Consider the following 11,689-nt stretch of genomic DNA (forward strand, 5'->3'; position numbering starts at 1 on the left):
CATTTTAACCTGATTATATCCCATTAAAGACATTCCTGTACTGAGACTGAGTTCCAAATACCTGCTGCTTCTGGGCATGCAAAAGAAACAGGACACATTGGCCCTGACTCATGTTTTAAATTGAATTTGAAATAAAGTCTTTGGTAGGCCTTGTCCTCCTGCCCTTCTCCCTAGAAAAAAGAAAGCATGGCTGCTGTTCTGTTGTTTTTAAACTGTAGCATAGTCCTGGGCTATAACTTTACAGCTAGACCGTAGGACTAAAACCAGCACAACTGCCTGAAAATTTTGGAAATTGGAGACATGGGAAGTAAACAGCAGCAAGATTCCACATCTTAGTTTAGTTTACCATCAAAGCCAACTACAGTGATGGGAAAAAAATCACAGGCAGAAACACCATCAGACAACTCACACCGAAACAGTCCTCAGCTAAAGCCCACTATAAAATCTGCACAACCAACAGGAACATCAAGTTTATTAAACACCAAGTTTCCATTCACCTTAAGTATTTTGCTCCTTCCATCCCTCACATGTTCACATTGTTTCTTCCTTTCTGAAGGGAAATCTAGCACTTTTTTCTCCAATAAAACCCTCCAAGCCATTTTTCTTTATCCCTTCCCTCATTTGCTCCTTGTGAGTTTTCTCTTCTGCAGTCTTAAAATTGATGCAGCAGCTCTTCCAAAACTTTATTTCCTCCATAATTCACAAATAAATCTTTATCTTCAGCCATTATGTTTCCTCCCCCACAGAAATATTTTTATTGCATGGTATAACCTGTGTGAAAAGCCACCTACTGTCATGATAAGACCCTTCACGTCATTGTCTAGTACTGGAAGAGGAATTATTCGCAAATCCCTCTTGCGGCAATTGTACCCAAATGAATACAGTTTGATCCTTCTCCAGGCCCTTACCAAGGCTGGCTTTCAAAAGTCATCTTAGTAGGTCCCTCTGTATTCAGTCAGAGCTCTACCATTTCTAGTTCTGAGCAGGATATGGGCCTGAAGATTTCTGACTAGACTTCAAATTTGTAGGAAAATGAAAGTTTATGCTCCAAAATGCCTTACTAAGGCATGCAGTCCCAAAAGCCCACAGTGCTGCTGCTGGTGTTGTGGGGAAAGGCAGAAGAGAAACTCGGCATAAACCAAAAAGCATTCAGATGGTTATCCAACTCTAATAAAAGTCCATAAAGCCCCAACTTTAACTACTTGGCTTTTTCAAGGGGCAGAAGATAGCAACCACACTTGCCATTCTAACCAAACAGCTTCAGCACTGTGCTTGTCGAGCACAGCCCAGCCTCTTGACTCCTTAATTGAGCAATACTGCCAATACAAGCTTCTCTACAAAAGCTCTGCTGCAGCAGGTTGAGAATCTTCAGGACAAATACCAGTTACATCAAACTTCTACTTGCTTGTCCCTTCCCTATTGCCTCTTTTAAACACCCAGCAGGCCAGTCTAAGGTCTGGTTGCCCTAATACCCTGTCAACAATATTAGCCACTGATCAACGTTCACAGCGCATATGAAACTGGATTAGCAAAGATGGGCTATTTCTCCTCCTCCACTTCCCTTCTTTCAGGGATTTAAATTTAGTGCTTAGGGTTTCATGCATCAGGTGGATTTCCCCACCCCTCAGTTTGTCAAATGCCTTTTTAAACCAGTTCACACTCGTGGCCTCAGCAGCACCCTCCAGCAACAAGTGCCACAGTTCAGTGGTATGCTCTTCTCAACCTGCAGCATGGCAAATTTCGTTCAGTATCCTTTGTTCTTATGTTACAAGAAACAAGTAACAATTGCTCCCCATTCACCTTCTGCAGACCATTTATAATTCATACAGCTCTGTCAGCAGCTTTTCAACTTGAGGAAGAAGACTGCTGAGAAAACCTGCCTCATACAGACACTGTACCACATCTTAAACCATCCCGTCTGCTCTTCCAGCATCCTACTGGAACAGAAGTAAGGAGAAACAGACCCAAAGGCAGGTTTCATGGTACAAAATAATAACTTTTCAATCACTTAGGAGATGACATAAGAGTGTTTTCTAGTTTGTCCTCTGTACCTACCCAAATAACTTCTAACCTTCCTTACTGCTTTTGACCCCATGATGAACCTGGAAAGATCTGTGCTGTTAAAGAGCTTAAGTCTAATCTAATTTACATGTTAATTCAGCACTGAAACCACTACAGAAATGTAAGTTTTCCATGACATAACTTGTTTTCTTACATGTAAGGACATAGGATGGATAAACACGGGTAAACAGTTTTATCAGGACAACAACCTGTTTTGATTGCTTCAACCAACTTGTCATTCTTCTCTCCTTCAAGCAGCCTGTGGTAATATCCAGGGTTTTGTTCCATGTTGGTTTGGGCCCCACTCACAATCATCCAGATCAATGCACGGTGTTCATTGGGGATGCCTTTCCTGATATATCTCTTCACTGCAAAAAAAGAAATTTGGGGTTTGTTTGGTGGGTTTTTTAAAAATAAATAAATAAATGAAAAATCTAGCTGTTTTTTTTCCTTTTGGAAATTAGCAACAGAAAGTTGAGAACTCGCAGGAGAACTCTTAACTAGTGATTATTATGCTTTCCCTTCTATGCTACCATTTAGGATAAGCATTTCCTTCTCAGCTATGTAGTATATTTTAGATTCACTCCTAAGCTCTTGCCAGTCAGATTCCCCATACAGATCTCCAGATGCAGGCTTTCTTCCCTCCTCTATCCCCCCATTAAGATTTTGATTCCTTTCCTCTTCTTCCCACCTTTCCAGATGGAGATAAGAACAGCCAAGTTTCTCCTTGATCTTTGTCCTTTTTCATTCAGACAAGCACTGACTTTTTCCTTCCATACATTACCAGTGACCTCCAACACGATAGTCCTGCCTGTTTGCTTGATTATGCTCTAGCATAAACAGCTATGTTAACCTAACTCTAGGATTTCAGCTTAGCACCTGATCACTGAAATCACAGCAGAAACTGAGGAGTATGAAGTATGTGCTACCCTCTCAATAAGCCTCTGGAAGAACTGGAGATGCAAGTGAGCAGCAGATGACTTTTCCTAGAATAACTGAAGAAGTCTTTTCAAATCTAAAGTAGCTCTTATCTCCTGCATCATATTCATCACCAGAGTGTGCTTTGGGTGTCTTTTTTTTAAACAGATGATTCAGTGTAAATAACTAGGATGCAAGATTGCAGGAAGAAGCATCAGGCTAATGACAGCCAAAACAGCTTTATCCAAGGAATGGTATGAAAAAATATGAATAGGGAGCCAATGCTGCTTATCGGTATATAATCCTAAATCATCATTACCCCTTCTGACCCAAAAAGCCAAGTGTCTGAGATCCTTCAGATTTTTCCAGGGTGAAGAAACTGACAAAGGAACCAGATGCTTCTTACTATAATGAATGAGGCTGTATGAATTACAGTATCAAGTTCTCCTCCCTAAATTCCGCCCACACACAAACACAAAATATTATTACCTAACCTGGTTTTATCCAATCACAAAGACTGGTAACTCAAAATAAACGCTGCCTGAATTAAAGGCCTTAAAAACAGCAGAGTGAAACAAGGTTTTACAACCACTCAGCCAGGCACCTTCTAAATACTTTCCACCTAATTGCAGCTGTCTATCCTCTAGGAACTAAAGCTGCTTTTCCCAGTGTGAGCAGAGAGATCTGTGCATCTCTAATGGGCATTTCACCCACCTAAAATCTGGTGGTTTCTCTCAAACACTCCTACCCTTAACATTTGCAATAAACACCTGGTCTGCAGGGTACAGTTTTTGTTAAGCTTTTCAATGAAGATTTATACTATGGGTTACAATCTCTACTGTTTTTTTAGCTGTAAAGTAACATCAACTACAACCTTTTTAGACAGGCTGGAAATAATTTGTTTGCATGGTTGTTTAATAATCCCCGCTTCATCCTTTTTACAAGATTTTGAACTCTAATGTTCAAGAAATCCTATAGATGGACATAGCAAATGCAGAAATGAGTATGAGGAACCAGTCCCATTTAGGTCAAGAACAGACATCTGGATGAGCCTGTGAACATCTCTAGAAGCAAACTTACTGGCTAAATTGCTGGATTATCATATTCTAACCTATCATTCCAGAGGTATTTTTTTCTGGAACAACTGTCAATTCTGAAAGCATAGCCAGCATCCACATCCAACAATACACAGTAAATTCAGGAGAAGTAGGGACAAGCCTTTGACACTGGCAAAAGGGGAAAGCAGCCCTGCAGCACAGCACACACTCATTCCTCAGCGTCATCATTCTCATGGTAATAGACAGCCAGAGGCTTGTATCCTCCCCAGTGACTACCTACCCAGCTCCCCCACCCCCCGAGGAATGGAAAATCTCTTTACATGGTGCTTTTCTTCCTCACACAATTATCATACTTGCCAGGATCTGCAAACTGGCACACAAAAGCAGCAAAGTAGTTTTGAAAATAAGGACAGCTGCAATTTAGTATGTTTTATATGTCATATTCTATACATAAAATTGTATTGTTTTATACAAATATTTTGTTGTCTTTAGGCCCTCTTCCACATTAGTCTCAGGAACTAAAAAGCCCCCAGCAACAGTTCACACCCCAGAATATCCTCAAACTGTAACATTTAAGAAGATTTCACAGATTAATTGTGCATGCGTCTTCAATCACTCATCAAACTCCAATTGTAAACAAGGGGCTTGATCTCAAAAGTAGCACCGCTGAATACCACCAACCCGTGAGTATCCCCATGCAGAATCACTCCCAGGACCGTCACATTTACACAATGCGGTCCAAGCTTTAAAACATGTAGTAAAGAAATACCTTTACATGAAATTTTTGCCTCTGATCATTAACAAAATAACAAACATCAATATTTAAGCAAACAAAAGCAGTCTTGTAATCCATTACTTCTGACACCCAGTGCCAGTATCTGCAAGTTTAGAGTCACATTTTACCAATATGTTTTTTGTATCACAGGAAAAAGCAGTTACATGATAGGGTAGATAAAACCCAAAGTAAATTCAAGAGAAAACCAGGCAGAAAATAACATTTTCCAATACTGTGCATTACTTATAGTAACAAGACTTAAAAATAAGTAAATCACTTTAAAACTGCTGTCCTTGTTTAATGGTAGAATACAAAAATTTTGGAGGTTTTTGCTTCTAGATAAAGTTGTATTTACCTTTTCCCCATTAACATTGTCTCACTCTACACCACAGACTAAGCTGATGTAGGAAAACACCATTTAAAAACAAAAATTACCTTGTCTAAAATATTAGAAGGGTGTGATTTCGAGAAATTTGCACTGTTCAGTTACTAACAATTACTGTCGAACGCTGAGGAAACCAACTTGGACCCTACAGGCAAACTTCTACAGAAGAGTTGAAAAGAGCATACAACAAGGAATTGAAAGTTTTATTTTATGAATACATCACAGAAGAAACAAAGCAGATCTGTTCTGTAAATGTTCAAGTTACAGTAAAACATGAAAACTGACTTTCTAAGATGCTCCTTCCTTCCTTCCTCCAACCCCTGGGCTGGAACAGAAGTGTTCCTGTTATAACCACTGTTTAGTATCATTACTTTCACCTTTCACTGTATTTTATCAGCCTCAAAGACTAAAAAGCATCTTCTGCCACTGGTCAGTTTTAGCTAATCTACTTACAGCCAAATTCTTTTGTGTAGCACACTTTTGGTCAAAAAGCTACTTTGGGCAATTATGTCAGTCAGTTTGTTGCCCACCTGTAAACAAGCCAGAGCATAAAGCTCTTTTGGTCGCCATAAAGATAGCAGCTGAATGGAGAAAAGCAAAAAATTAGGAGGATCTCAGTAGTGCAAGACAGAAAGAAGAGGTAAGTGACTGAAAACTGGAAATTCACAAGTGCAGAGGAAACAGTGAAGATAACAAGGGTAGAGGTGGAAAAAAAGTACCAGAAAATAACAAAAAGTAAGAGACTGGAAAACAAGTAAAAGGAATTGTCAGACAAAAATCTCATCACCCGCACTGCCAGAAGGCTGTAATCCAGAACAACAGGATATACTGCTTAATTACTGCTGTTAAAAGTACAGTCTAATTATTTTTCTTTACAGTAGGACAGAATTATATACATACATGCCACCCTGGATGTGAGGCAAACACGGAGCATGCGAACACGCCCTATTTCCAAACTGGAAAATTAACACAAATCATCACATCTTCCTGTTCACCCTGACAGGAATTATGAGCTGCCCTATGTGTAAAGACAAATGGGTGTGGAGCTACTGAGATATCACACTTAGGATGCCTCTCCCGCATCTACTCACAGTGGGACCCGTTTTGAAAAGGCCCCAGCAAAACTCAAAATAAGGATATGGATTTGCAGATCCAGCTATTGTGTTCAGAGGCAGAGGGAAGTGGTAAATAAAGTATTCTTAGTTCTAGCTTATGGCCAGCTTGCAGAGGGGAAGTTAATCAGAACCAGCAGCTCCTGCACAAAGCTTCAGAGCAATGAAGTGAGGTCCTAGAAAGGAGGGAAATTCAGTGCCTCACCAGGCAAACTTTCTGCTCTCTGCCTGTCCGCAAGGAAATTGCTGCGGGATCATCTTGCAGGATAAAGCACACACCTAAACAACTGCTTCTATAATTCTGAGTGCATAGCCACAGACTTCAATCTCAACACTGATATAAGGAGGGAAGTATTTAAAAATCAGTAATTGTACAAGTTAATCTGTTGCTCTTCATCTTCTGAGATATCAGTGGAGGATAATGCCGGAGGCTAATTGTAACAACTTTGATTTTACACTTAGACTACATTTCCTCAACTTTATTCCAGTCACTCTCCTTAAAATTACATGATTTAGCGGCAGACTTGACAGTCCTGGGTTAAAGGTTGGACTTGATGATCTTCAAGGTCTTTTCCAACCTAAACAATTCTATGATTCTGTAATTCTGCTCTACGATATATACATGAGAAGCCATAGTCTACAAATCCAAGCATCTTTAGCAAAAGTTAGCAACATCAAAGATTATGCACCAGCCCACAAGGGCTTGCTACGATCAAAAGCCATTTCCTGTGTCCAGTGGACTTACGGTATCCCATTTTTCACAAACAGTAGCCTATTAGAGACAATTGAAACCACATTAAAGGTTGCGGTCATTATGTAGCTAGTGGGGCTGCATGAGTGTTGGTACTGAAGCCTGGTGGACAAGTCGAGAGATTTGGTCAAAGTTTTGGCTCCAAAATAAGACCAAAGGCGTTCACACTGTTTGTATCACAGTAGCATTCTGTGTGTACAATGCTGGAACAGGGAACACAAGGGAAGGGAAATGTAACGACCTCATAGAAATTGCTAAAAGCTGCCACTCTCACACACAGTTCACACATTTTTTAAGAGGAGGAGGAGATGAATCAAAACCTGAAATTATTTTTCCACAACAACTAGAAGACTAAGTTCTGCAGAATCTCAGAATCCTCACTAAGTCAAAACACCACACAGTTAATGCTATATTCAAACTTGATACCCTAAACAAAAGCTTCTTTACATTTGGAAGAAAAAGAAGAGAGCAGAAGTAGCTAGTTTCTGGTTAGCAGCATATGGTCTAGCAGCTATAACTCAGACCTATATTTTCCTGGATTCCTCAGACTTAAAACGGACATCCATACACTAAATGCATTGTTACACTTGAAATATCTTGCTAGTTACCATGCCATTCTTGGTGCCAAGAAAAAACCCCAAAGACCCCAAAACAACAAAATCACCAGAATCAGCAGTCAAAGTCTGCACCTGAAGCACAGCTCTAAGTATTCAGCTTTGTTAATCAGTGCCTGATTAACTCGCTCTTAGTTTTACTCACTATTTAACATACCTACAGAGAACTCTCCCCAACTCCAAAAGGCTCCCAAAGAGAAAGCAAACTGAACAGCATCATTAAGAGCAAAGAGGAGAATTTAGATGCTTACATGAAAAAATAATCCAGAGAAAGAGTGTAGGAGAAAAAAAAAACAAAAAACCCACGTTTGAATTTCACAGGATTCCTTGCTGCCTTCTGACTCCCTCCATCGATTTCTTCCTGTCTCTCTTGCAAGATAAAAATATCACTAGAGGTTTTCTTGCTTTTCAAAGAGGCCATTAACAGTTCCATCAGCATTTTATCCAATGTTGCATTAGCTCCTGCATTAATTTTATTTTCTTCACTTCGTAAGGCGTTTAGCATCAGTTCTTAGTACACACCTTTTTAGCTATAAGGTGAACGTGATTTTACAAAAAGAGGATAAGGAGAGCTAGAAAATCTCAGCAATCTACAAAACTATCGAAGAGTCAGCAGCTCTGAGCCCTAACATCCTGATCCCTAGGGTTCAAAACACTGTCTTCTACATTATCTCATGTCTTTTTAAAGACAGCACAGAGCAGAATACAGTACAAAAAACAGCTGTAAAAGGGCATCTTCAAGTGCCAGTGGCCATAACCTCTGGGTTACAGATGTAATGTTATAGCGGATGCCAAAGAAGGTTTTATTCCTTTGTAAACTTTTAATCAAATCAACAATCCCCCTAACAGCATATTTACTTTTGTATTACTACTGTTTATACTAGTTTTTAATTTGAAGACAAAAATAGTATTTAACATTCAAAACCACAAACCAGTTTAATATGATTTAGATTTTTTCCAACGTAATACACTTTCACCCATAAACAGACATACGGCTCACCTTTTAAACTCTTCCGTATACTGTTATTCCCCTTTAGGAGCTTGGACCATTTTATTGCTCTTCTAGTGAGTACCACTAGATATCTGGAAAAGAATGCTTCATAGGATGCATAATCGAAGTCTTCTGGCCTTTCAAACCCATATGGATCAACCCTACAAAATAAAAAAATTATTGTACAAGTGTTCCTACAGCTGAAAAAAATACACATGCAAGTATGCTTTAAATAACTTCCAGTTGCTATTTCTAAAAGTGGCTCAAAACTCCCTTCCCCCAACAAAAAAAAAGCAGCCAGGGAAAGTTTAGATTGAATATTAGGAAAAATTTCTTCACTGAAAGGCTGTCAACCATGGAACAGGCTGCCCAGGGAGGCAGTGGAATCACCATCCCTCAAAGTGTTCAAAAATACATAGCTGTGGTCCTTAGAGGCATGGTTTTGTGGTGGACTTGGCAATCTTGAGTTAATGTTTGGACTTGATGATCTTAAGGGTCTTTTCCAACCTAAATGATTCTACGATTTACGCAAACAGTTACACTCCATTTAGTACATCAAATCTTACACTCAGTATATCAAAGCTGTTTAAGTAAATGGATTTAAGCATGCACTGTTCAGTCAGTTTTACAGATTTCAGTACTTTTAAAAGTTGGGAGTTTTTAGAGCAAAGGATCAGTTGTGTGCAAAACTGACCCAAATTATGACTACACAGAATTCTGGGGGGTATGTTTCTCCATAATACAGACAAGTAGTTGAAAAGTAGGAAGGTATAGCACAACAGCTCAAATATGGCCTGAACTTGCTTTCTAAAAACAAAAAGTACAAGTGTAACAAGTTACAAAGATTCTTTTTGAAGGGGGTAACTTCTGAAACTATGTTCACGAAAGTATACGGCTTGGAAGGAAACACAAATCCTTATGTCAATCTACCTTCTTCATATGTAGTATCAAAAATTCTTATTTTAATATCTTTGATGATTTTTCAGTGTTACAGCACATCATCTCAGGCAGCACACCACTAATGGAGTTTCAGAACTGCAAATCTGACTCCGTTTTAGCTTGATCTATCAAGTCACCTTGCTAAACTGGATTCATGGCAACTTCCTAGGATGCTTTATAGCTGCCAGTTATCACCTGGGTACAGAACACTCAACGGCTTCACAGAAGTTAAACAGGCAGCAGGGTCTGTCCACGCAGAAGAGTTTGCAAGACAGACATCGAGGCTTATCTTCCAAAACCACTGCCCACTTCATTCATGCAGAAGGAATTTGCCCACGGAGTGGCACCACACAGCCTTGGGTAAACTCTGTCTCATGGGATCGTCATGGGTAGTACAGCATGAATCAGAAGCGGAACAATTAAATACTCAGACCTCAAATTGTTGAATTGTTGCTACCTGATCGGCAGTTAGAAGACTCACCTTTGTATATTCTCCCACTCCTCAGATTTGACACAAAACCCACGGGCGTAACAAATACCGACACCCCACGTCCCACACCCCCCGACAGAGGTTCCTCTGAAGACAGAGACCGAACACCTCCACCAACACACATCTCATGGCTGCGGCTACCCAGCCAGCACGTACAGAATAATTCCGTGCTCCACGCCATTCCTGAGGTAAAAAGGGGAAAATCCCGAGTCAGGAAGCACGGCTGTAAGGAGGTTACCTTCCCTGACCTGCCTCCAGGCAGCGGTTATCGCCCATTACTTCTCGGTGCCTGCCCTTATGGCAACAGCCACAGCGTGTGCCGGGTTGTGCCGGGGAGACCCGGGGCTCCCCCCCGGAGAAGGGGCTGTCCCCCCTGAGAGGGGGCTGTCCCCGGGCTCCCCCCGCTGCCCCTCGGCCGTTTCCCGCCGCCCTCCGGCCGTTACCTGCGGCCGCCCCTCACGCCCCGGGCGCTCAGGCAGGAATGCCTCGCTCCCCCCGGATCCACCGGCTCCAAATTCACCCTCCACCACGGCTCCTCCCTGCCCCAGCCCTTCATGGTTCTCGGCGAAGTAACAGCAGGGGAAAAGCCTATTTTAAGGGACTACCAAAAAACCCCAACCCAACTCCCTGCAAGGGGCTGAGAGTCACCGCTCCTGCTCCCGGCTCCCCTCACTCAGATTCGCAGGGAAGTTGTACGAGCGGTATTTTCAAGCGTGCCCCGCCGCCCCGGGAGAGCCCAGGTGGGAGCGGGCAGGCGGCCGCAGCCGGTGCCGGCAGGGGGGCGGCCACGCCGGACACTCCGGGGGCCGCTGCCAGGCACCCGCCCCAGAGCCACACGGGCCCGGCGCCGGCGAAGCGAAGCGGCGCCGCCCGGCAGCCCTTACCTGTACGCCCAGTCCCGCCCGTCCTCTCGCCGCTCCATCGGCCGCCCGCGCCCGGCCTCCCCCGGCGGGGAGCGCGGCGCCTCGGCCGCGGGTGCGCTCTCCTCAGGCCGCGCGGCGCGGCAGCCGAGGCCCCATGCGGAGCGGCTCCCAAGTTCAACTCTCCTGCCGCCCTCCGAGGGGCGGGGGCGGCCGCCGGGTCCCGCCTCCCGTGCCAGGGGCCGGGCGGCGGGCAGGGCAGCTCGGGGCCGGCGGGGCCGGGCAGCGCGGGGCCCCCTCAGCCGCGGCGCCCAGCTGCGGGGGGGCCCGGCACCGCGGCAGCGAAGAGATGTTGACCCGATTCTGACACTGGCTTAGATTTGTGTCTTTCACGTTTCTGTCCCACCTTGGAAAAACATCAAGTATTTTAGCTCGGGGGAAACGTCCCGCTAACACAGGGTGAGAGTGGCTCCAGGTACGGCCCTTCCACCCAACGGAATTTCCCCACAACCAGCGGGAAGAGGCGGTTGTGCTGGTATTTAAGTTCACTTGGCTCATTCGGGCTTTTCCCCCCCCAAACCCTCACACTCTTCCATTTAATTTCCCCAAATAATTTATAAAAGTCAATGCTTCGTCACACTGAAATGATCCCAAGTTTAGCTCCTGCTGACTTAGTTTCCACCATAAACAGTCCTTTAAATACGATTTCAATAATACATGGCAGGTTGTCAAAGC

At 43.0% G+C, this 11,689-nt stretch overlaps 1 protein-coding gene across 1 annotated transcript in view; it reads right to left on the minus strand.

Moving 5' to 3' along the window:
- The window catches only part of GRTP1 (growth hormone regulated TBC protein 1), a 38,652-nt gene extending 27,505 nt beyond the window's left edge, over positions 1 to 11,147 (minus strand). Inside the window, exons 1-3 of the mRNA XM_080376345.1 lie at positions 10,979 to 11,147; positions 8,675 to 8,826; positions 2,271 to 2,429 (exon numbers count right to left, since the gene is read on the minus strand). Coding sequence (XP_080232471.1) covers positions 2,271 to 2,429; positions 8,675 to 8,826; positions 10,979 to 11,016 — 349 coding nt within the window. The 5' untranslated portion in view covers positions 11,017 to 11,147. The remainder of the gene's footprint in view (positions 1 to 2,270; positions 2,430 to 8,674; positions 8,827 to 10,978) is intronic.
- Positions 11,148 to 11,689: the final 542 nt, after the last annotated feature.

This window comes from Falco punctatus (genome assembly GCF_963210335.1).
Source record: "Falco punctatus genome assembly, chromosome: 2".
In the NCBI taxonomy this organism is placed as follows: Eukaryota; Metazoa; Chordata; class Aves; order Falconiformes; family Falconidae; genus Falco; species Falco punctatus.